This window comes from Schistocerca americana, chromosome 4 (genome assembly GCF_021461395.2).
Source record: "Schistocerca americana isolate TAMUIC-IGC-003095 chromosome 4, iqSchAmer2.1, whole genome shotgun sequence".
NCBI lineage: Eukaryota > Metazoa > Arthropoda > Insecta > Orthoptera > Acrididae > Schistocerca > Schistocerca americana.
Window position 1 is genome coordinate 293,287,878 of NC_060122.1, and position 27,782 is coordinate 293,315,659.

At 39.4% G+C, this 27,782-nt stretch overlaps 1 protein-coding gene across 1 annotated transcript in view; it reads left to right on the forward strand.

The window, feature by feature from the left end:
- Positions 1 to 4,287: 4,287 nt before the first annotated feature.
- Positions 4,288 to 27,782, forward strand: part of LOC124612705 (probable enoyl-CoA hydratase echA8) — a 69,155-nt gene continuing 45,660 nt past the window's right edge. The window contains exon 1 of the mRNA XM_047141052.1: positions 4,288 to 4,511. Coding sequence (XP_046997008.1) covers positions 4,397 to 4,511 — 115 coding nt within the window. The 5' untranslated portion in view covers positions 4,288 to 4,396. The remainder of the gene's footprint in view (positions 4,512 to 27,782) is intronic.

The window sequence follows — 27,782 nt, forward strand, 5'->3', positions numbered from 1 at the left end:
AAATATTAAATACAGTATCGGTATGCATAAAAATCTATAAATGTAGCAGAGGGCAACTAATTTACTAACCTCATGTCACACAATCCAGACTACTGCCTCACTACTTTATTTAATCTTACATTTATTATAAAATTATAAATTTTAACAAAAGAAATAACGAAATGAAACAATTTATAACAAATAACAAAAATAACGAACGAGAAATAACTGATGTCAACCACAAAAAGAACGAAAAACGAAATATGGATATCTGCACATGGCCATGTATCAGGAGTGAATGAGCTTGTGGTCATGTGATTAACAATGGACAGATGATATCAGCCATCAAAACTTTTTTTGCAAGAAACTTTGACAGTGCCATGATGTGATGTGATTGCCAGTGTGGATGCTGCCATTTGAAATGCATTGCAGAATGTTTTGAGGATGGGTCGGGATGTGGCATGAAGTGATAGCGAATGTGAATTGGCCTTTAGCCCCTGAAATCCCTAAACACAGCATGAGGAAGAACAAGGAAAGCAAGGAAGGGTAAAACTTGAATAGCAGTGTAATTTGTCCATTGAATGGTTACATTTATTTAACCACCACATAATAGCATGAATAAATAACTACAATAATCACAAATAATTATCAGTAACAGTGTAAGGTTAATTAGTTTTTTACAGCAATGATTGGTTTCAAGAAATTTTTTTACCTCAATAAGCCACAAAGTACAGTGCCAGAATAAATATAAAACAGTAAATTAAAAAAACTTTATTTTATTATAAAATACAAGCTGCTCAAAGGGCAACAGTAAATATATTTTAAGGCAATTTAATAAAAAGTTACATAAGGCCTTTAAAGAGTTTTTGGAAAACTAATTATTAAAAAAATAATCAAACAGGCACTTAACACACAAGAGGTGAAACACACTGCTAAAATCAGCATAAAATCTACTGAAAAATTTTTCAGGTTCCAAAACAGCAAAATAGATTAAGGTTGTTCACTCGTGAGGCAAGTACAATCTCAATTTAAGCTCATACCAGTAATTATGCTTAAATGATTTAGAAGTGTTTGCATAACATAATAATCAAAAAAGTAGCATGAGCTTAAGCAAGTTTAGAAAAAAACTTAGGTACCTGAAATTCATAACATGGGCAATACAAGAATATTCCAAAGGAGATATACAACTTTAAGTAAAATTTAAATAAGGTTCCATAGATCAGATCATTAAGCAATATAGACACTATTTAACTTAGAATTCATTAGCAGGCAACTCGAACCAGCACGTTAAGGCAATCGTGGATGTGCCTCAAAGGAAGCCAATAAACACCAAGGCAATGCATAACAACAACAATACCCTGCAGCCGCCAGCCACTTAAAAACTGGCCATGAAGGTCAGAAGACTAAGTAGGGCTGTTAACAAACAATACTTCGGTGAAACACAGACCTAACAAACAAGTTAGGCAAATATTAATGCCCATCTTCTCGAGAAATGGTCAGCATAAGGCCTCTTAATATGCCACCAAATTTTAAACATTTATCCTTAATCAGATTTACAAAATATCGAGAATACAGAGTTGTAGCGAGGGTAAAGTCTCTTAAACCATTTAGCTGAATAAAATTTGATACAAAAAAACTTAATAAATACCCAGAGAATAAGATATGGCAATAATTTAGCCAAAACAAATGGCAAAGACCATTGTGTGAACCAAACAGTTGTGCAAGGAGAACAACAAGCTTACCTTTACGAGGTGATACTTAATGATTAGATCTTAGAAGCACTGCTTCCTTCCGTGGTATTTAGACATGGAAATCTACAACACGATTTTAACTCATATATTAAGTAGACGAAATTTCTGTTAAAATAAACAAAATATAAATTAAACGATTAAATGCAAAATCCTTCAAAACACTTAAGATCACACTTTAACCTGAAAAATTTTTGCCATGGCTTATTGCCAAAACATTACTCAGAACACTATGGCATAAGAAAGCTGACGGACATATCAATGGAAAAGCCTAACATTAGGTTAACCACTGAATTTAGTCTTTCACTCTGCTTATAGCAAAGACAAATACACCACAGCAATGTTCTCAGTGGTACACAGAAATCCCCAGTACAAGCACAATTATATGTACAACAAAATATTCGACTGATCAGAAATATAAATAATCTGAAGTAACTGAGCCTTAGCTCAGATAATTAGGCTGAAGCAATTATTTCAGTAAGCCACCAAGCACAAATGCCTGATGTGGAAGATATCTCATAGACCTGGAAATATCCAGTGTAGCTCCCAGCACCGAGTCCCACAAATCATGAAATATGAAAGTCGGACAAATGAGTGGCACGGACACAAGGACGCCAAACTGAGCTCAATATTCATAACTTTGACTTCATCAGTGTCACAAAGTCTTGGCGACTGACCCACTATGTGTGGAAGTCAGCCTGTGATGCCCCCTAGGCCTCTGTCAGAGTTTTATTGTTTCTGACGATTTATTATCACGTCTGTGTTGTTTTCTCTTAAGCTATGGCTGTGGTGGCTTATTTTATACATCAAATAATGTAGGAATTACATTCCACATTGGATCCCTCCCTTTTAAATTCAATGGTTTGGCTGAAAGTGTAGCGAGAAAAACTCCACTTTGTTGATTAGACATACATCTTCCTGCGAAAAGCCATTTCCTTCCACGTTAAATAGCAACTTTTTGCTCTTAAAGGAAAACAACATTATTCGGTAAATACTGTACGTTACAAGAGAATTATAAATAAACTGTACTGTAATGTACCGTTTCGTACTGTACTGTAATGTACCGTTTCGTACCTTCCAGGGTCCACCGAGCGAGGTGGCGCAGTGGTTAGCACACTGGACTCGCATTCGGGAGGACGACGGTTCAATCCCGTCTCCGGCCATCCTGATTTAGGTTTTCCGTGATTTCCCTAAATCGCTTCAGGCAAATGCCAGGATGGTTCCTTCGGAAGGGCACGGCCGATTTCCTTCCCCATCCTTCCCTCACCCGAGCTTGCGCTCCGTCTCTAATGACCTCGTTGTCGACGGGACGTTAAACACTAATCTCCTCCTCCCTCCTCCTTCCAGGGTCCTTAGGAAACCAAAGTATTACAAATTTTGTAGTTGTTGTCGCTTTTTATGGCACTAAATAGATTCCCTATTGTAAAAACTATGCTAGAGATCAACACAAACATTAACATTCGTACTCATCTTATATCGTATTCAGATGTGTCGCTTGCTGGCCGCCTTGGGCGCTTCTGTCGCAGTGGGTAACAAAAACAAGACGTTGTGTCGCGACTGTTATCAGACTGTGATGGCACCACAATCGCATTTCTTTTGATGTTCCTTGGGCGTAACCCCCTTTTGTTTATTCATTGTTTGTCCATCATTAAATACACTTCGCTGTATATTCAGGCGTAATAAAAGTTGTTCCTTTGTATTCTTGCATCTAAATTTTAATTCCATAAACCTTAACAGGCTTTGAGTCCAGTTTAATTCCAAAATGTCAAAATATTTGCAATGCTCTGAAGGTGCATCCGGAAATTAGGCTCTTTTCTCAACTGTTCTACCTTAATTTTATTCTCAGTCATGGTTCTGAGAGAGAATTGTTGCTGTAGATCTAATTTTGTAACAAAACTTTGTGGCAATATACAGAACCAGCCATCAATTGTGTCAATAAATTCACTGTGAAGTTTTGGTGGGATTTTATTTCAAATCAAAGGTAGCTTTAAATCTCCGAAGGCAGAAATAAATTTTCTGCTTCCACTCACTGTAACATTTACATTCAGTGACTTGTTCAGTATAACTTATGCAATTTAAGCTGTATGTTGAAACTAGACGAATAAATTTCTATGTCTTATAGGCTTATTTAAAAAAAAAATATTGTTATTATACTACATGGTGGTTAAACGGATTTGCTGAAGGCCAGTATGAGACTCCTACCATGATGTTCACAATCATTTTCCAATGTACAAAATATTTATTTATGTAGCTGAAAATATAACTCATTTTACAGTCGTGACACTGTCTTGCTAAAGAATGCAATATGAGAACTTAGCCATCTAGTGCAGTTTTCGAAGCTCTTGTTAAAGGTGGAGCAAGGTGCATGCGGGCCAGTAAAACAAACGGCTTTTAACTTTTCTGACTGTTATGCCAGCTGGCATGACAGTGAGCCGTTAGGATGTTTCCACAGGTCTGGGGCTTGTAGGAGATACATGTGCAAGTTTTCATTGAACGTAGAGTCGTCATAATCGTCAAAGCTCAAAGCAAGGCCATAGTGTGCCAGCGCGAAATAAAAATTAAAATCTCCAATGGAAGATCTCTGGTGTCTATGTGAATGTTTGTAAATAAAAGTGCTTGTGTTGAATTTTGTGGTTAGGGGTCGTGTTGGGTACATGGTTGGCGATTAAATGGCTTACTCTCGGAAACTTATTGTCAGTTGCCTACGAGAACAGTTGTCGAGGAAAAACTACCAATACTTACAGAAAAAGGCGTATTCAACGGCAGATGTAAATGCAAAGGATGGTTAGTTCAGCAATGATTTCAAAGAGTACTGCGTACAAATTCACTAGGCTCATCACTGATTCCAGAAATAAATAAGATATTTTTTTAAAAAGTTAATGAACATATCTCATTCTTAGTGATACTGTAAAACTATAGAATGCTGTTCATTGTTGCCGTTTCGCATTAATGTTTGATAGGATGCATCAGTATATTCCGAAAATAGCGCAGCTTCGCGTGCGTCAGGAACTAATAAAAATAAAAAATCATTTAATATTGTGATTGTGACAGGAGCATTGAAGTGACACAATCGAACTGCCATTTTAAAATGACAACTATTCCATTGCGGAAGTGAAATGTTTGCTGTAAAAAAATAGTTACCAATTTTCACTGAAACTTAAAGTAAGACCAATGAAAAAGCCATATAATCCGCTAGTTTTTGGTCAGAAGGTTTACAACAACACAGCATCATTATTGACGAGTGAAAGCCGACGAACGCTACTGTACGTTTCGGATGGCCCACTGTCACTAAAGGTTCTCCTTCATGCCGGAATCTGCCAGAACATGCTGAAAGAAGGAGTTAACATGTGTGATGTTATTCGAGTTGGCAGTTTTTGCACAGTTTGATCGGAGAATGGTATTGTATGTTGTGGGTGCAATTGGCTTAAAAATAGGGCCTATCATGAAACTTTTTGGCAGATTAAAATTGTGGGCAGACCGAGGCATGAATTCGGGGCCTTTGTTTTCTGTGGGCAAATGCTCCACGCCAGTACGTCATGTCCTACCTGCCAAACTTCACAGAAGCCAGGACGGTTCATATCAACGCACACACCACTGCAAAGTGAAAAATTCTTTCTGGAACCATACTAGGGGCTGTGGTTAAGCCATGTCTCCACATTATAGTTTCTACCAAGAGTGCTAGTACCGCAGATTTCACAGGGCAGCTTCTTTGCAGTCTGGAAGGTGGGACATGAGGTACTTGGCGGGGGTGAAAGCTGTGAGGACAGGTTGTGAGTTGGGCATGGGTAGCTCATTCAGTAGAGTACTTGGGCGCAAAATGCAAAGATCCTGAGTTCAAGTCTCGGTGCGACACACAGTTTTAATCTCCCATGTAGTTTCACATCAGTGCACACACTGCTGCAGAGCGAAAAATTCGTTCAGGGTCTGTTGCATCTGTCAGGATGATCATACACATTTGATAATCATTTAACCCCAGAACACTAAAGGAGAAAAAAAATAGATTTTTACTAAACCATCGTAAATTTTACTAGGCTATTCCATATTTTATTCAAAGAAAGTCATAATTTATAGCTTAAACACCAATTAATTACGATTATAAGGCCTTCAATGGTATGTCCCACACAAAAAAGTACAAAATGACTTTTTTTACACCCAATGCTGACAATACCAGATCGTAGGGAACTGTGAATTGGTATCAACTGCAATCATAAATTTTATGAGGGTTTAGTACTCTAGGGTTAATGTTCTGTGTGATTCATAAAGGAGTGTCTCATCAACACACTTTCCTATGCCTTATATGCATTCCTACAATTTCATTTGGAATGACATTAAATTTTATATATGCAGGCTGAAGTGGTGAGTTAACATTTTTACCAAGAAGGGGAAATTGAACTGGGTTTCCTGCTAATTAGGCAGGTGTGTTAGCTACCTTAGAATAGCAGTTCGCACAGCTACACGGATTAACCTGGCATGCAACCCACATTGATCCACACTCTCACTGCTGTCTCAATCTACTTTAAATTCCCCCTTGCACACAAACAGAATTGTTGAGGCTCTCCATTTTCTGGAATAGCACCTCAGCATCGAACCTTGGTACAAATTTTTACCTTCAGCTTCAGTCTATATACATGAAGTCATATCTGTATGAGACCAAGGAACCACCGTACAAATTTTCCCTTGCTACTTCAGTCTATATACATAGAATCATATTTGTATGAGACCAAGGTATCTTGGTGCAAATTTTCACTTGCCGCTTCAGTCTATATACAGAAAATTATGTCTGTATGAGGCCCATAAAGTCTCTGAAATTGTGTGATTTTATGTGTTTAAGTGCCTGCACTTGGGTTTCAGGCTGGGTCCCCCATTTATGTTCAATGCTGAGGTGCTATTCCAGAACATGGAGAGTCTCAGAAATTCTGTTCAGGTGCAAGGGGGAATTTAAAGTAGGCTGTGGCAACAGTGAGAGTCGTGTCGAGGAGGCAGAAGTGCCAGGATAATCTGTGCAGTTGTGTGAACCACTGTGCCAAGGTACCTTAGTGGCTAATGCACGAGCCTAGGATACCTGGGTTCGATTCCCGGCCTTCGTACACATTTTTTACTCACTGCTACAGTCTGTATACATAAAATCATATCTGCATGAGACCAGCCTCTGAAATTGTCATTTCATGACATGTTAAATGTCAAAGTCATTCCCATTTCAGTGAACCATAAGATACAGTACCATCCTACACATTTTCTAAGTTACCTATTTTAAGATGAGCAAAGTACTGGACACTAATTGATGCCTGTGGCTAGTGGTCATTGAGTGTCATTGACTCTACTATCACATTCAGCAAAGGCAGTCAAAACATAGAGATCTTGTATGGCCCAGCACAGCTGCAATGGATAAATGCACACCTTTTCACTTCTTGTCAGTCATCAGTGTCATTTATCAGATACAAGAATGTGACAGCAGCATTTTTCTGTGCATTTTATTGCCTTGTTTATGTACTTTCTCCACCATTCTACCATATAAATATTTTGTGATATTGTACTTCAGTAATAAATAAATCCTTTAAAATACATTATACAGTGTGCTTCTGTACCAGTATCCCAGATAAAACACTCAGATTACAAAGAATAATCAACAAGATTAGCCTATAATTACAGTACACAGGTATTAACTGAATATCAGGCAATGGGAAAATATGATTTTATAAGGCTAAAGCAACCTCTCTGAAATGCTCCCATTAATATCCATGGAAAAGGTGTCAGGTATGTAATTTGGAATTCCAGTTGTGGTGGAGACATATTTGTCAGCTACAGATTGGCGAGTTTTCTTGAGAACGTATACACAGAGACCAGGGCCAACTGCCGTATGCAATTCTAGCAACAGTGATCATAACATAAATAAATGAACGAGGATACAAAGTATTGTAGAAATGAGCAAAAAAATCTACGTTTTATTGCAAACTTGACATCGACATATTTGTAATGGGAGCTGGAAACATTTATTTTAGATAAGGGCCTTGCAAAATGCCTCTAATATAAGTAAAACTGAGTAGTTGATCACACTTTACAGTAATATGTAACTAGAAAATAAATAAGCCTGGCAGATCACCATGGCATATCAGTAGCATTAGGAAGCTTATTAAATGAAAACACTTGCTTTACAACAGATATAAAGCAAAGTGTAAGTCTATAGATAGGCAGATCTGATGCAACACAGTGGAATCAGCAACTGGTGTAGCAATGTCCTATTACGAAGCTCATCTAAACATACATTATGAGTCTATAATATACTGGGGGTATAAGATAATGTTACAGAACAAAACATTTTGCTCTCTAGCATCCAGCATGGTTTCTGATCAAAACTATCAGCTGAAAAGTCAACTTGTGCCCCTTACCCAACGCAGTTTAGAGCCATGCGTAATGGAACCTTGTTTTGTCTCTCTCTCTCTCTCTCTCTCTCTCTCTCTCTCTCTCTGTGGATTGAGATCATCTTAAAGAGACAGAATGTAGTGTGTTGTCAGTGAAAACTGGCTGTTGGAGCATCATGGGATAAGTGGTTAAAGCTAAGGCACTGAACATGCACTCAGGAGCTGCAATGTCCAAATCCCTGTCTAGCTATCCAGATTTGATTGTTCTGCAGCTTCCTGAAATCTTTCTTCCTCAAACTACCTAGAATATGAAGATAATAGAACCTTGTAGGTCAGCATCCCATTGTATTAAGTATTGAAGCACATATCACAATTATTATTCTTCTTCTGTAGCGCTACCATGCTTTGTGACCTTTGGCTTCTTCGTTTATTTTCCTCTATGCTTCTTGGTTTTTTCAATTGTTTTCCATCCCTGGACTCCTTTGCTGATGAGAGAGATCCTCCATTACATCATCAATCCACTTTCTTCTAGGTCTCCCCTTTTGGTCTAGTAGCATGGATGATACTTTTCATAATTTTCTTTTGTATTCTATCCTCTGCTATTCTCTCTCAATGTCCTAGCTATTATGTTCATTGTGATTTGACAAATGTTACTATCTCTCTTCCTTGTATTAATGCTTATTACTCAGTGTAACAGTTTATCCTCTGGTCTTCTTCCTCCCTCATTGGGCCATACATTTTATGTAGTACTTTTCACACATAGGTTCTTAAAGCATTTTCATCATCTTCTGTCAGTGTCCGTACCTCGGACCCATGTGTGACAACCAGGTGGACTAGGGAGTTATGTACTAAGAATTTCATTCTTCTTATAAAAAGGCTGTTTTCGAAGAGTTGTAGAGCTGCAAAGTAAGTTGTGCTCTCTGCTTGTATCCTTTCCTGTATAGCCTTTCAGATGTTGTTATCATTTGGTATTAAGCCTTCCAGGTAACTAAAAGATGATACCCCTTTGAAGTACTTCCCATTTATATTTAGATTTTTGGGGGTTCTTCTGGCCTCAGAGCATGACATTACTATACATTTTGTTTTATGTTTATTTGTGATGAAGCTGATTTTTAAAACTTCTGTTTCCGTTGCCAGGTATTTCTGTAAGTGTGTTAGAATCTCTTCATACTATTGCTATGTCTTCAGCATATTTACATAACTGGCTGGTTTTCATGGATATGGTGCCTCTTTTATTGATTTTATTTACCATGCTGTGCAGGGATATATGTTTAATATGACACTGGAGAGACTGTTACCGTGCTTCACTCCTTTATTTATTAAAGATGAATCTTTCATTTGTCCTGTTGAATATCTATACTTTAGCTCTTGACTCTGTCAGTGCGATTCCGATTGGATTTAATAGTCTAGCCAACTTCCCTTGGCGCTCTGTATAATTCTTGCCACCTGATGCTGTCAAAGGCTGGTTTGAAATCAATGAGTAGGGAGTGTAGGTCTATATTATGCTCTAGAAATTTTCCATCAGTTTTCTGTTCGCAAGTACTTGATTAGTTGTTCGTCTGTCTGGTTGAAAGTGACACTGATGTTCCCCATGTATGCCTTCTGTGCATTTCCGAATCCTTTGATTTAGTAAACATATGATGACCTTTTAAGCCTTGCTTAGCAGTGTTATACTTCAGTAGTTTTCATATGCAGTTCTATCTCCTTTCTTATAAATGGGGATTATTGTTTCAATTTTCCAGTTATCTGACATGATTTCAGTTTCCCATATGTCTGATATTAGTGTATGCACTTCCTTTATTACAACATTGTAATTTATATGTTTAGAGGCACACAATGAATCACTGGGTGATACTAACTCTCAACCCGTTAAAAGATTTAAAGAATTAAGTCCTTCTGAATACATAAAAAAAAATCCAGATTGTAGTAACAGAACGGAGATGAATTATCAAAATGGGTTTCAAATTATAAATAGTAAAAAAAACATGTTCTAAAAACTGGCACCAGAGGAAGGATTATGAAATCGGCCAAAAAGGCTAACAAATGGTGCTGTATACTTTTGAGACAGTTCCACAATGCTCATATTTATTAAAGTGGTGGAGACATGCACAGATTAATACAGTTGGAAACAAATGAACTTCAAGAACAGTTACAGGCTGATGATGTCACTGACAGAAGAAAGAAAATAATAAAGTGAAGAGCTTCAGTTACCAGAATGTGAACTGAGATATGTAATAATTTATTTTCCCATTAATGACCGCTGCTCCTACAGGTATGATGGTTTTGGTAGTTTTTCAGTTTCAGCAAGATGCTGCTTGCTGGGCTGTTAGATGCATCTGAAACTATTGTTCCAGATCATCATCTCAGATTATTCTTTGGATGATTTCTACGACTAGTGAGAACTGCAGTTGTGAACATAGTTAATCAAAGCTACACTACCAAGAAAAACAGTTACAATCAGTCATTAAATTTAATATCCATAACAGGACTGGCTTCATTTCTGTGTTTATTGACATAACATCCAGTATAAATATGTTGGGCAAAGCTCTGGTAGAATACAAATAATACACATATGCCCTGGGCAGCGAACAGGCAATGCCGGGATTGCAATTTGGTTATGAACTGGGGTGAGTGGTTACGTTGGGGTGGCTGGGTACATGGGGAAAGAGGCAGGAAACAGGAGGAAGCAGATGAGGAGGAGTAGCTGTTGGATTGGAAGGAAGCATCAGGTATGTAGGATAGTGACGTGGAAGGGAGAGGTAGCAGGTGCGTGGGCTGAGAATGTGAAAATTGGGCACCAAAGACAATGAGGTCATGTAGTGCACAGCAACAATGACATGAAGGCTTGAATTGAGAGGTGGTGACTGTTGGGCAGAGTGTGTGGGATGTGGGTGTAGTGGGTTAGTGGAGATGGAGGCCAGGAGGATTACAGGAGCAAGGAATATGTTTCAAGGCTAATTCCCATTTCCATTGTTCCAAAAACCTTGTACGGGACGGAAGGAATCAAGATGGCATGATTTGTGAAGCAACTGTTTATTTTGAATTTGTTGTGTTCTGCTAATGAGTGAGCAATCTTTTCTTGCCCACAGTTTGACAGTGGCCATTCATTCTAGTGGATAACAAAATGCTGTGCAGGAATTGCAGTGGAGCTAGCATATGACATGGCTGCTTTCACAGGTGTTCCTGCTCTGGTGGAGTAGGGTAAGACTTTGACAGGACAAGAGTACGATCTGTTGGGCAGTGAATCAAGCAAGTCTTGCATCTGGGTCTTCCACAGGAATATAACCGCTGTGGCAATGGAGTGGCGGTGGCGTGGGTATGGACCAGGATGTTATGTAGTTTGAGTGGATGGTGGAACACCACATTAAGAAGGGTGGGAATGACTATAGGTAGGATATCCCTCATTTCCAGGAATGGTGATAGATATTCAAAGGCCTTTCAAGGAAAACAGTTCAGATGCTCCAGTTCAGGACGATATTGGGTGATGTGGTGGCACACTCCTTTGCAGTGGGTTCTTGGGGGTGGTGGGAGGTTTAGGAGTGTGTAAGGATATGGTATGAGAAACTTGTTTGCGGATTACAGGTGATGGGAGGGGAGGCGGGGGGAGAATGCCTGTCTATGAAGGCCTTCATGAGATGTTCAGCCTATTGGACAACACTGCAAGTACATCTGCCATGGGTGGCCATGCTACAAGGGAGCAATTTTTTGGTATGGAAGGCACAACAGTTTTCAAAATGCAAGCACTGATAGTCATTAGTGGGCCTGATTTGGACAGAAGTGTGCACTGAGCCATCGGAGAGATGGAGGTCAATGTCCAGGAAGGTGGCACCTTGGGCTGAGGAGGACCAGGTAAGCAGATTGGGAAAATGTGTTATGGAATGAGGAGAGCATGTCTTTGGCTCTTAATCTTTCTCCTTTGAGGGAAAGATACATAAACAGATCCATAGCACACCCATAGGCACCCACATGCACCCTTCTATGCCAACCAGTTAATGGACCGTCTAGAGGAAACCTTCCTAGGTTCATTGATGATACCTTCATGGTCTAGAGGCCGGGAAAATGTGTTATGGAATAACGAGAGGATTCTTTGGCTCTTAATCTTTCTCCTTTGAGTGAAAGATAAACAAACAGACCCATGGCGCACCCATAGGCACCCACATTGCACCAATCTGCCAACCAGTTTATGTCCCATTTAGAGGAAACCTTCCTAACCTTCCAAAGCCCCAAACCCCTTGTATGATTAAGGTTCATTGATGATACCTTCATGATCTAGAGGCCAGGTCTTTGTTTATCTATTATCATGGCTGGAAATGAGGAACATCCTTCCCACCCCTGCTAAAGTGATATTCTGTTGGCCACAACATCCTTGCTCATTCCTATGTCACTCCTACTCCCAGCCTTTTGCCCAAGGACTCATATTCCTGTGGAGGACCCAGGTTCAAGACCTGCCATATCCACCACCCGGCATATCCTTCCCTTGTCCTATCACAACCTTATTCTATACCATTAGCAGCAGGGCCACATAACAAAGCAACCATGTCATATACTAGCTCATTTACAATTTATGCACATTTTTATGTGAGCATGACCACCAAATACAAGAGCTATCCACAAAGTACATTACGTTTTGGAATTAAAAATAAATAAAGTATTGGAATTTTTTTTATTATATACAGATGAAAGCCACACTTAAATACTACTTTTCTACATAGTTGCCATTTAAATTAAAGCACTTATCGTAGCGATGGACGAGCTTGGAAATTCCTTCGTCGTAAAATTCGGCCGCCTGCGCCTTCAACCACGTGGTTACCTCTTCTTGAAGCTGTGTGTCGTCATCAAAACGCTGCAAAGCCAACCACTTCTTCATTGCTGGGAATAAGTGGAAGTCACTCGGTGCCAGGTCGGGACTGTACGGTGGATGAGGAAACAACTCCCACTTAAAAGATTCGAGAACTTCACAAGTGGCATTTGCCGTGTGGGCCCGGGCGTTGTCGTGAATCAGCAAGATCTTTGAGCCCAACTTTCCCCTGCGCTTGTTTTGTATTGCTCTTCTGAGGTTGTGCAGAGTTTGGCAATACCTTTGAGAGTTTATTGTAGTGCCTCTTTCCAGGAAATCCACAAAAATCACACCTTTTCTGTCCCAAAAGACAGTCACCATCACCTTCCTTGCCGACGTTGTCTGCATGCATTTCTTGGGTTTTTGGGGGGAATTTGTGTGCCCCCACTGCATTGACTGCAATTTTGTCTCGCAGTTCACATGCTTAACCCATGTTTCGTCACCAGTAATGATGCGATTGAGTAATGAGTAACCATCTTTCTCGTAAGCGTCCAAAAACGTTAACGCTGCAGCCATTCGCTGATTTTTGTGAATCTCTGTCAAGATTTTTGGCATCCATCTTGCACAAAACTTGTGGTAACCAAGCTTTTCGGTAATGATTTTGTGCAACAAACTTCGTGAAATTTGTGAAAAACTCATAGAGAGTTCTGTTATTGTGAAATTACAGTTTTCACGGACCGCGGCATCGACTTTTTCGACAAGTTCGGCAGTCACTATGCTCGGTCTTCCACTTCGCTCTTCGTCGTGAATGTTAGTTCAGCCATTTTTAAATTTTATGACCCATTGACGCACTCCACCTTCAATGATTATGTTGTCCCCATACACTTCACAAAGCTGCCGATAGATTTCTATCGGTGTACAGTTTTTTGCAGTCAGAAACTTTATTACAGCACGCACTTCACACTTCGTGGCATTTTCAATTAATGCTGACATTTCAAACTGTCACAGTAAGTCAACGGAGTACAGCACGAACCTCTCACTAGCACGGCAGGATGCCGGCTGAGCGGCGGAATGCCATGACACCAAGATGGCCGCGCTAGCCCCGCCGATAACGGACACAAACGAAAACATAATGTACTTTGTGGATAACCCTCGTAACTGTCCATGAAAAGAATGGCCACCACCCAAAGGATTCATCTGAAAGCTAGCACGTTTTCATTCTTTTTTTGTATGCCTGTTGACAACTCAACACTTCTACTACTCAGTGAGTGGTCTCCTTTACTCCTAAATTGGTGACACAACATCCAATATTTCAACCACATCAGGCTAAGAAAATACTGTAAGAAGACATATACTTTGGGTTTCCTAATCTGCTGTTGATATTCTGTAACATATTAATGGCCCAAGATTCTAAGAATCTGTACCTCCTTAGGCAGCCACAGTACTATAACCACCAACTCTCTCTGATGAGTATCTTCTGCCAATACAGCATAAGGTCACCGGATTACAGTGTGTTTGCTTGTCTGTCCTGCTGTCTCATTTGTGCACCCATAGTCTGCTCACTTTAAGCGTATTAGATGAGAGCCTTGTGAAACCCTCTGCTTCAGATATCCTGTTCCATATTTGCCCTCCCCGCTTATTATAATATTAGAGATAGGCTTACAGCCTTTTTAATTAGGCTTTACAGTGCCCCCTCTTTTCAGTGTCTACTGGGAGTAGTTCCTAATTACAAAAACAGACATAAAAAACCTCTAGTATCAGACACTGGAGGTGTGTGAGATTGGTTAGTCTCTAGATGTATCATGATAAATCAAAAGAGAAACATAGCTTAAAATTACATTTTTTGCACCCATTGACATATAAGATAATATAAATTCACTTTTTTATTGATCTACCTAGTTGACTGTACTGACAAAATGCTTTGTACTGTAGTTACCAAGTACTCTCCTTTAATGTTGCAACAATATGAGAGGCATCACTCAAAAGAAAATCTACAACCTGTGCTTTTCTGAGCTCAGTCTCTTGCACAACAGAACTAAACAATCTAAGAAAATATTTTCAAAATAAAACAGCTTAAGCTCTGTGATTCCTCCCTTGCATACCATGTAGTATCTACTCATACTCCCCTTGATAAACCTCTTCCTAAAAGAAGAAAGACAGAATAATGTAATTACACTTTATCAATGTATGTCTACCATGAAGACTGGAGCTCTTCCAACTGAAGAAAGATACAAAAATATGATCTTATAAACACACACATCTGGCATCTAAGCTCACCATGTGCACATTATCCAGAGGCAAAAAAGCATATTGAAAATAATAATGTGGTAACTCTCCAAACAACTCACTCTTTAAACAACTTGCAACATGTGCCTCTGCTTGAAGTGTTGTTCTTATTTAGGCTATCCATAACACAGTCACTTGTTACTAACAAACTCAAAATATGCTCTTCATATTAAGTCTTCTACTTCTACACATCTTGACATCTCTTTAGATTTCAGTCTTTGCTGAACTAGATAGTGGCACTTATTGCTTCACTTATTAGATGGCACTATCTTTTCCTCTATTACACATTGTACATGTCCTGCTCAGTAACCATCTATGAAGGTCTGCATGCAGACATCAGTTCCTGCATTAGTCAGTATCTTCTGAAGTAGCTGGTATGTATTTCTGTATATACCTGGCTACCTAAATGGAAGGTTGTCTTCTGATAGCTGCCTGTTCTGACAGCCATTGTGAGCAGGATAACAGGCCCTATGGTGAGCTACACATTGGATATAGATAGAGGGCACATCCTTGTTTACTGGGCTGTTTCCTTGGTTCCATGTGGTTCACTATATAGCCTTAGTACCTTCTGACTCCACAAGTGGTGACAGATTATCACTGAGATGGACCCCTTAGCCTGATGTGCATGGCAGTGAAAACCTCGTACCTACTCCCTTTTTACTGTTATATTTATCCCTCCAAAACTCCACTGTTGCTTATTAGCAGGTATCAGATCACCCCCTTCTATTTCTAATCTAATCCAAAGTTTAGAACTTTATTATGTGTTGCTTGACGAATGTTGTACTGGTTCTTCCAATAGTTACTCTGTTGGGTTTCTACAGGAAGAACTTGTGCAGGCTAATCATATTAGGTTCTTTCCTGGAAAATTTAAAACTCTCTCTATCTGACCTCATGTTATTAAATATCTTAATTTTCATGCATTTTCCCACATGTTCTACCTGTCAAAAACCTGTCCTTGTTTATCATTTCTCCTTAGTGACATAGCCAACTTTCTCAGACAGTTGTCCTTTCAATATGTCTGTGTTTTCAAGGGAAGGCCATACCTCATCTGCTGTCCATGCCCAGTCTATCAAAGCATACCCCCTGGATTCAGATTGGCAGCTTCTCAGAAACTGTGAATAAGGTCTTCTTTCCTCCTTGTACCACACTTTATCTGTAAGTTGCAAAAGAAATCTTTTCCATATTCCCAACCAGGACTGGTGACTGGTAACTTTTATCATGTATGTATGTTCTACCAGCAGTGTTCTTGCTTCCTCTCTGACCAGACTTGTTTCTTAAATTTTTTGGCGCATTCAAGTAAAGCTGGATGAGTGGCATTTAAATACTCCCCCTACTAATTCTATCTCTCCTGCTAAATTGGAAGAGTTTATTTTGGATTTTTGGCCCTTTTTTTGTTCTGCTAAGCGAGGTGGTGCAGTGGTTGGCACACTGGACTTGCATTCTGGAGGACCACGATTCAACTCCGCATCCAGCCATCCTGATTCAGGTTTTCCATGATTTTCCTAAATCATTTCAGGCAAACTCCAGGGTGCTTTCCTTTGAAAGTGCATAGCCAACTTCCTTCCCCGCCCTTGCCTAATTGGTTAGGATTGATGACCACACTGTTTGGTCCCCTCCTACAATTCAACCAACCAACCACCTTTTTTTTTGTTTTCATAGTCTTTAAAATTGTTGTGAGAAATTGGTTGGCTGTAGTTATCTGTTCTCTGCAAAATCTTAAAGATTACCCTTTCTGCAAAATGCATCTTGCCATACTTTGTTCTAATTACTGTCGCTTTCCCTGGCCTGCTTGTTTCTCTTTTCTTATTTTTTCCACCACATGCTATAGTTTCTGTTATTTGCCTTAAATTTTCTCTGTCTCAGCTCTCAGGTTGTGCATTATGTGTCATTCTCGTAGTTATTTATTCATTCATTGTTGTGTTCTGTAGATGAACATTTAGGGTTGGGGTTGTTTTGGGGGAGGAGACCAGACAGCGAGGTCATCGGTCTCATCGGATTAGGAAAGCAAGTCGGCCATGCCCTTTCGAAGGAACCATCCCGGCATTTGTCTGGTGCGATTTAGGGAAATCACGGAAAACCTAAATCAGGATGGCTGGACACGGGATTTAACTGTCGTCCTCCCAGATGCAAGTCCAGTGTGCTAGCCACTGCGCCGAACATGTAGGGGTGTGAAATAAATCAAGATATACTTTAACAGAGACAATACATTGAAACTTAGTCTGCATATTATTTTAATAATAAGCTATCACTGTAATGCTTCATGAATCCAAATTTTAGATAATTTGTAGAAAGAATGGCTAATGAGGTACATTTTAATTTTCTTTTGAACTGATTAAGATTCCCAGTTTGTTGGTTTATGTTAGATGGGACCCTGATGAATACCATTACAGCAGTGTTCATAACCTCACTCTGAACCATAGACCAGGAGGAAAAATCTACATGAAAATTATTTTTGTATCATATTTTAGGACTGTGTATATTACAGTTCAGCTGAGCTGGTTTTTCTTATCAGCTACAGATACCATTAAAGAGTAAATGTATTGGAAATTAGTGTAAGAATTCTAATATCCATAAAAAGGCCCTCTGCAAGATGTTTGGTCATCAGTTTTACACAATATTTGTACTGGTTGCTTCTGTGGAATAAATATTTTATTTAGTTAGGGTTCATTTCCCCAGAACATAATTCCATGAGACAGTATGTCCCCCCACCCTCTTAAACCAGTCAACCAACCAGTGAGGAGGGAAAATATCCAAAATAAGCTAACACTCTTGCCTTTAAGCCAACTCAGTGACAGATACTCCTAAGGGCAAAAAATAATAAACCAAGTTTCTTGATTTAGTTTGTTTATGTAATGACTATTTTAACATGTTACTCAGCTGAATGATAAGGAGGTTTCCACACAGTGTTTCACTGGGTGCATAATCATTAATGTCTACTTGTGGTGCAAGCGGGGAATTTTCATATGTTTGAGTGAGATTAAAACTTAAACTGTTTGCTGTGAACCAGTGATAGGCTTATTCAGCTAAAACCTGAACTGTATCTGGTAAAGTTGAATTTGGACCCTTGATTAGTATGTTTGTGTCACCAGAAAATGTTACAGTTTTAAATGCTTTTTTCTCCCATGTTTACTCATTCAGTTACCTCATCCCTAAGCATTTTACTTTTCTCCTCCTTATCTTTTCTCTCATTTTTCAATTTTCCCACCCCCACCCCTTCACCCCTTCCTTTCCTTTTTGGTATCTTTCTTTCTGCTCTCTACCCTCCCTTTCCTTCTCCCTCTCTTCCTCCTCTTGCACTCTTTCTTTCTGTCATTTATTTTCTTCCCTCACTTTCCATAACCGTCTACTGTCCCCTGTCTAATTATCTCTTCTCTTCTGTCTCTCTCTTTTTCTACCCTAGACAAAATTATCTGTATGTTTACTCCTGTATTTCTTTTCTCACTGCTTACTTACTTCTTTCTAACTTTTGTAAATGGAATTCTTTTCTTTTCCAATGCTTCCTGCCTCCTTCCACTACTGATTGAGCTCTCTTTCATTTCACTTAATGCTCTGTTCATCTGTTCACATACATAATCACCTCATTCCATATCATCAAAATCAAATGTGTGGTTCTCTTATTTCCATTCATTGTTCATGTTGTCGTGCAGATACCACACAAAGTCTGTTCAAGCCTATTGTCATCAGCATAGCTCATCAAGTGTAACTCCTCAATTTTATATTACTTATTTACATCACTTAGCTCTGGAGACAAGTCCCCAGAGCCTTCTTTACTTGAGCTCCGCTAATGGCTTGCTTGGGTTGCAGCCACCTTCTTACCTGGCCCATGCAGGGTGCTGACCGTGTCATTCTCTGCAGTTTTGTAAACACCTGTATCTCAGATAATTGATGTAGATTTAAGGGTTACTCGCCCCAATAAGAAATCTGTGATATGAAAATGAATTTAATATCAACACAAAGTGGCTCTCTTGACTAACATCCCAGAAGATTCACTTAATCTGCTCATTAAGTGATGTACATACACAAAAAACTTGCATAATTAATAAACTCTGTCTGAACAGGCTTTGCAAGGTCCAACGATACCAACTGGCCACCGTGTCATCTTCAGCCAACAGGCATCACTGGATGCAGATATGAAGGGGCATGTGATCGCCACACCACTCTCCCAGCTGTTGTCAGTTTCCATGACTAGAACTGCTGCTTCGCAGCAAGTAGCTCCTCAATTGGCCTTACAAGGGCTGAGTGAACCCCACTTGCCAACAGCACTCGGCAGACCCAGACAGTCACACTTCCAAGTACTAGCCGAGTCCAACCATGCTTAACTTCAGTGGTCTGATGGGAACCAGAGTTACTAATGCGGCAGGGCTGTTGGCATAATTAACCAGAACTCTGATAAATTATGAGCATGGGAAGTAAAAGTTACACTATTAATAAAAACAGCTATAATCAAATATTAAGTTTAACATAAATGTGCTCATTAGTTCTAATATTATGTTTGAGAAGACATCTAATTCTTCTGCAACATCAAGAAACCTACTTAAGAAAGTTATTTAAACACATACTTCAGTTTTCCAAATTTGCTGTCCAACCCTCTAAAACGTAAAGAGCCTATGGTTCTACAGTATTTTATTTCCTCATTACTCAACCTATCCTCCTCCTCCCAATTCCTTCACTATTGACTATCTGACACACACAATCAAATATGCATTATTCATAAAGGGATCTTGCAAACAGGTGTTGCAGATGAACAGGCATGTTCTGCCATCGTAGATTTCTGAAAGGCGTTTGAAACTTAACCATTTTACCAGATAATAATCAAGATACAATCATATGGAACATCTTCACAGATATGCAGTTGGCCCAATGAATTTTTGACTGACAGAACACGGTACATTGTACTGGATAGCAAATATTCAACAGTGATGAAAGTGAAATTGGCCATGCCCAAGGAAGCATAATAGGAACACTGGTGCGACCATACAAAATACACATAAGCAGTGTATCAGAGAGCATCAGCAGCACTATCAAATTGCTCACTGATGATGCTGATGTCATTATTAAATCACAAAGAAATGGAGATAGACTTGGACAAAATTTCCTCTGGGTGTAATGACGGGCAGCTCTCCTTACATGTAGATAAATACAAGATAATGCATATCACAAAATAACACCATAATATCCTGAAATATTAGTGGCAAAATCTAGAGTTTGTCACATTATTTAAATATTTAGTTGTAGTATTTACAAGAAATTTTAAATGAGATGAAAATTTTAAATCCTTAATTGGTACAAGAACTGAAGGACTGAAATTTGTTGTAAGAGTTCTGTGAAAATGGAAAGCATCTCTAAAGGAAATCACATAGAAGACACTAGTATGACTAGTTCTAGAGTATAAATCAAGCTTTTGGAGTTGTTATCAAGTAGGAATGACAGTATAAACATCAGAAGAACTCAGAGATACACTACTATGACTGTAACAGTTTCATATAGCTCATATAAAATTGTTAATAATGTAGAAGTAAAGGTAACAACTCACCCAAATAGTGGAGACACTGAGTCACAGAGACACACACAAACATGACTGCAGCTTGACTGGGATCAGCGGTTGTGTGGGGTGAAGTGAGAGAGTGGAGAAAGGAGGCAGGGAGTGGGAGGGACCTTTGGGGAAAATTGGCTAATAGCTTGGAGGGAGACAGCAGTTGCATGAGATAGGAGACGGTGGCACCAGTGAGTTGGGTCAGCACATGATGATGGTGATGATGATGATGATGATGAAATGGGCTAGTGGGCTGCTATAGGTGATGGAACAGGAAGGGGAGGCTGTAGGGACGAGGTGAGTAAAGTTATGGTGCTGGGGCAGGAGGAGGTGCATGTGGCTCTAGCTCAAAAAAAGGATTTCTCTGAAAGCTAGCAAGTTGTCAGTTTTATTTATGTGTATGTTGTCAACTCAGTGCCTCTACTATTTGGTGAGTTGTTACCTTTACTCTTAAATTATGTACATTGTATTATGACTCATTGTTATAATATTCATATATATTGTAGTGGGAATGTTCAGATATTTACAGGGTGACAATTATTGAACTATATGATAAAAACATAAATTAGTTACAAACTATGGTGTGCTGACACTTTATTCAACATTTAATTGTCACTACAGATATTTGGATTTAGGTTATGACATGTTTGAAATGCCTGCCATCATTGGCAATGATTTGGCGCAGACGAATAATGAAATTCTTCATGACCTGCTGAAGTGTCAGAACATCGATGCTGTTTATGACCTCCCGAATGGCTGTTTTCAGCTCAGCAAAGGTTTTGGGGTTGTTGCTGCACACCACATCTTTAATATAGCCCCACAAAAAGGAGTTGCATGTGTTCGGATCTGGAGAACACGGCGGCCAATTGAGGCCCCTGCCAGTGGCCTCTGGGTACCCCAGAGCTAGAATGTGGTCCCCAAAGTGCTCCTCCAAGACATAAGACACTCTCCCGCTTTGATGTGGTCAAGCTCCGTCATGCGTGAACCACATCTTGTCGAAATCAGGGTCACTTTGGATAATGGGGATGAAATCATCTTCTAAAACCTTCACATACTGTTCTGTAGTAACCATGCCATCAAGGAATGTCGCGCCAATTATTCCGTGACTGGACAATGGACACCACACATTCATCTGCTGAGGGTGAAGATACTTTTCGATCATGAAATGCAGATTCTCACTACCCCAAATGCGATAATTTTACTTATTGACCAGTTCTGTGGACAACAGTGTTGGCGAAACGCAACCTCTGTTCCATGGCCCTGGGGATTAATGGCTCATGGTATTGAATTTTGTATGGGAAGAGATGCAAGTCTTCAACAATTTCTCAGTGTCTCCCGGTTGATTCTCACCTGTTGTGCAGCTCGTCTGATTGATTTCCTGGAGCTGATTTGAAACACAGCACATATCTTCTTGATGTTATCAGGCATTTCCACACATTTTGGATGACCAATATTGCCAATACTGTCATCATAAACACTACCCGTTCTCTCAAACTTGTGAATCAGATTCTAGATTGTTAGCACACTTGGACCAGCTGTCTTCAGCTTGAACTTGGTCACAAACTTCCTGTGAGCCACAGTTGGGCTGTTATTGCATGCATTGCATAGTAGGCCTTCACAAGCACTATATGCTCAGGCACTCTGTACCATGACATTTTCTCATGCAAATGGCTGACAACAACAAGGTGCGTACACATTCACACTAATTCCCATCATGGCCCGCCGACAACCTTGCAGTTTGAACATTCTAACACAAACCGTTCAGAAGTTATGATGATTTTATTTCATATAGTTCAATAATGGTCACCCTGTAAATGCAAATTTTTGGGAGAATGGCAGTGGTGTTTCCATGAAAACATATTTGTTGAATTACGGAATGGGTATTGAGGAAGACTGTTCAACATTTCTGTTGTCACTGTCATATATGTCACACAGGGATTCTGAGAATAAGGTATGATAGATTACGGTGCATAGAGAGACATATAAACACTAATTTTTCCCCTCAATCAGTTGCATTGTTAGCTGCAACAGACAGAAGATGTGCTTTGTTGGTGTTGCACATTTTACCGATTTTAATTGAGATAAACTCATGCTGCATTGTTCTTCTTCAGCATGCCAGTGTAGAAGTGTGCACAGAATCAGCTAAATGAAAAATCTGTGCAATGCACACTTTTATTTGTATGCAGAGGGATTCAGAAAAATGTAGATGCTCTTTGATAGTTAATATCTTTGCAATTTCATGAGGTGACATAGTCCACTGTTTTTCTCAACAGATCGTGATGTGCGTTTTCCAGCAGATGACAGTGCACCAATGAATGGAGTAAGATTGTCGTCTGAACAATGCACAGCCGTATTGAAGTGGTACTGGAAGTACAAAAACATGATGGAGGTACAATGACAATGATGTAATGTCCACAGAACTCAGCCACCAACATGTACAACAATTTATCATATTTATTTGGGATGATTTTGAAGCCAATGGTACTCTTCAGGATGTGCATAAGAAAAAGTCTGGCTGATCAAAAAATCAGTAAGTCCAACTTCCAACATTGCTGTGTTGCAACATTTTTTAGGCCATCTCAAAAATCTGTGTGAGCCAATCAAGCGTGCAATGAATTCTGAAGGCTGCAAAGTGGAAAATGTACATTCCTAGATCACTACACACCATGAACAAGAATGACCCAGATACAAGGATGGAGTACTGTGAGTGATTTGAAGGCATGCTTTGGGAGGATGAACAGTTTGCAGGGATGTTTATTTGGTCTGACAAGGCGCAATTCAAACTGAACAGTACTTTAAACTGCCACAACTGTATATATGGGCTCCTGAAAATCCTTACATTCCCATGGACAAACATGTTAATCTACAGGGTGTTAATTTGTGGTGTGGTCTGTCATCGCACGGTTTGATTGGCCCATTCTTTAAAGATATGTAACTAGTAAGGTGTATTTTCAAATGCTGCAAACATTGATTTTACTTGCTATCTGAGAGGTGTTTGGAAATGAAAGATTTTTACCTACAATAACTACCATAGAGATGAAAATATACCTGGGCAATGGATAGGTCGAAGAGGAACTTGTGAATACCCAGAACGGTCTCCGGACCTTACACCTCTTAACTTCTACGTATGGGAAACCATGAAAAATGAAGTTTATCAACAGAAGCCAGCTACAATGAATGAGCTACAAGAACCATCGAGGCGTACTGTGTGGCTATCACACTGGCAACACTGACAGCTATAGTTCGGGTAACAGTTCAGTGGTATTAATGTTGTTTGGCTGCTAATGAGGGTCACTTTGAACACATAAAATAACCTTCCCTCCATGCAATAATTGTAACAGTGTGTCATTTTGTTCCATTCATATTGACTATCAAAGAGTATCTACATTTTTCTGGACCCCTCTATGTAAAAGGCGACTTCAGAATTTCCTTTGTGTGAGACCATGCCTACAAGAACAGTGTGCCAATTTGAAGTTTTAGATTTGCTTATTCTACCATTCACTTTGCTTCTGTGTGATCTTTCATTGATTGTATCAATACCCATTTGTAATGTGAAATTTCAAACATTCGTGAGTGTTGCAATAAACTGATACTGTTATCATCAACTTAAACTTAATGGTGCTCTTTTAAAGTTTTTGAGACCAGTGGGCCTCTCATGATTCAAACCAATCATTTCATAATTTAATTGTATGGTTACATTAGAAATAGTTTATTTTTGAGAATTTTTGGAGACTTACAAAACTATATTTTTGTAAGTTTCCAGTACGATTGTTTTGGATACGCAATTTATTTTGCAGCAAATCAGCATTTGTGATTCACAGTTCTGCCAAAGAATACATTATCCCCAAATATCACTGTATTTCAATGCAAATAAATGTGCATTTTTGAGAATTTTTGGAAGCTCTGATTATCCTTTGCATAATCTACGAGCAATTTGTAGTAAATCGGTGTTTGTGATTTAGTTACTGTAGTAGTAATTCTAACATATTGTGTTACATCCTTTTAGCTCAGCAGATTAAAAGGTAATCACCAGGCTTAATTTAAAGTTATTTGTTCACTGCCTTGTAATGCACTGCATCAGCCAAAATGGAGCGCCCCTGTGAATTCTGTTGTCGAACAATGGATGAATTGGTTGACATTCATAAACAGCGGGAAATTGCCCTGACTACTGTCAAAAGATTGGCAGGTGCTGTGAGTTGGTGTGTTGGAAGAGCTCCTGAGAGTCGTGTACCTGCGATACCAATACCAGAGATACATCAAGTACTATCCTCTTCTGTAGATCCTGTCTCCTCTGCAGAAAGTACTTGATCTGTCATTACTCATCCACTTGACTGTGAGTGGCATGTCAGCGGTAGATCTAGGCATCCCGTACAGGGTGGATGGAGGCCGAGGAGGACTCAGGGTGTTGTACCAATCCCCCTAACCAATGAGTTTGAGGTGCTATCTCTCATATAAACTGAAACAGAGCCAGTGGGACTCACTTCACCTCTTTTGGGGAAACCTGTTTTGTTCAGTGTCAAGAGGAGGCAAATGCTAAATGGTAGTGGTCTGTTAATCGTTAGCAGTTCAGGTATATCGTAAATGATGGTACCCCTTAGGGAAATGGCAGCAAGGGATAGGAAGGACACCAGGTGCACTCAGTGTGTATGCTTGGGAGCCTCATTCAACATGTTGAAGAGGCTATTCCAGTGGCCATTGAGAGAACAGGGTGCAACCAACTGCAGAATGTGGCACATGTTGCAACAAATGATGCCTGTCTTGTGGACTCCAAGGTCATATTTGAGTCATTTCAGCAACTGGCAGAGAAGGTTGAGAAGACCAGCCTTGCACAGGGAATTTAAACGAAGTGCACAATTTGCAGCATTGTCCCCAGAACTGATCATAGCCATTTGGTTCTGAGTCGAATGGAAGAAATGAATGGGAGCTGTAATGGTTCTGTGACAAGCTAGGCTGTGTCTTCCTGGACTTGTGCCATAGGGTTGAGAATTGTAGGGTCCCCCTAATGGGTCAGGTGAGCACTAAACATCAGAGGCTGCTACTCAGATAGCTGACTATGTGTGAGGTGCACACATGGGTTTTTTAGATTAGATGACTCTCCATCCAATCCATATAACGATAGCTGTGGGAAACCCAGAAGCGTCAGTGCTGGGTCAAAAGAAATGCTTTCCTTAGTTGAGAGTATTAAAATCCTAATGGTAAACTGCCAAAGCATTTGCAACAAAGTGCCAGAGTTTGAGGCACTCATGAAAAGTTGTAAAGCTCACATAATACCTTAAATTAATGGCAGTGAGATTTTAGGGGAAAATTTAAGTGTATGTGAAAAGTATAGGCAAATGGACATGGAGGTGGTATGTTTGTTGCAGTAGACAAGAAACCTGAATCCACCAAGATAGAAATTGCAGATGCATATGAGATTGTTTGGGCAAGACTCAGTATCAGGGGTGTGCATAAAATGGTAATTGGATCCTTTTATCACCCACCAGGATTATCTCGTGATGTAACCAAAAACTTTAAAGAAAACCTTAGTTCACATGTACATAAGTTCCCCAATCATACTGTAATTGTTGGTGGAGACTTTAATCATCCAACAATTAATTGGGAAACTTATTGTTTTGTTAGTGGTGCGTGTGATGAGACATCCTCTGAAACATTACAAATGCCTTCTCTTAAAAGTGCCTAGAACAGATAGTTAGGAAATATATTGGATCTAATGGCAACAAATGGACCTAAACTCTTGGAGGATGTCCACATTGAAACTTGTATCAGTGACCATGACATGGTTGTGGCTACAGTGATCACCAAAGAACAAAGGACAACTAAAACAAGCAGAAAGATATATATGTTCAGTAAACTAGATAAAAAATCAGTAGCGTCATATTTCAAAGAGGAACTGGAAACTTCCAGTACAGGGCAGAAGCTTGTAGGAGAACTATGGCTCATGTTTAAAAGAATAGTTGACAATGCAACTGGACAGATATGTACCTAGTAGAACAGTCCATAATAGGAGGGAACCTCCATGCTATACAGTCATTGTAAAGAAACTTCTAAAGAAACAGAGACCACTGTGTAATAGGCATAAAACAAAGTGTACTTCTATAGATACAGAGATGCTGAATGAAATAGGCATGGCTGTCAGGATATCACTTTGTGATGCCTTCAATGACTACTGTAGCAGTATATTGGCAAATGATCTTTCACAGAACCCAAAGAAATTCTGATTGTGTATAAAGGCTGTTAGTGGCACCAAAGTTAGTGGCCAGTCCCTAGCGAATGAGACAGGAACTGAAATTGAGCAAAAGCTGAAATGCTTAATTCTGTTTTAAAATGTTCCTTTACTGAGGAAAATGTAGGAGAATTGCCCCAAATTTAATCCCCAAACCACTGAAAATATGTATAAAATAAGCGTTAGTGCCAGTGGTGTTGAGAAACAGCTGGAATCATTAAAACTGAGCAAAGCTCCAGAACCCGATGGAATCCCTACCAGATTCTATAGTGAATTTGAGGCTGTATTAGCCTCTCTTCTAACTATAATCTATTGTAGATCCCTCAAACGAAAAACCACACACAGTTCTTGGAAAATAGCACAGGTCACACCCATCTACAAGAAGGGTAGTAGAAGTAATCCACAAAACTTTCATCCAATATCCTAGAATTCGATTTGTTGTAGAATCTTAGAACATATTCTTAGCTCAAACATAATGAAGTATCTTGAGCAGAATCATCTCCTCAATGCCAACAGCATGGAACTCGAAAACATTGATCATGTGGAACCCAACTCCCATTTTCTCACATGACATACCGAAAGCTTCAGATCAAGGCAGTCAGATAGATGCAGTATTTCTTGATTTCTGAAAAGCATTTGACTCAGTATCACACCTACACTTATTGTCAAAATTACGTTCATATGGGGTATCAAGTGAAATTTGTGACTGGATTGAGGACATTTTGATAGGGAGGACATAGCATGTTATCTTGGATGGAGAGCCATCATCAGATGTAGAGATAACTTCGGATATACACAAGGGGAGTGTGTTGGGACCATTGCTGTTCATGTTGTATATTAATGACATTTTACACAATGTTAATAGTAAAATCCGGCA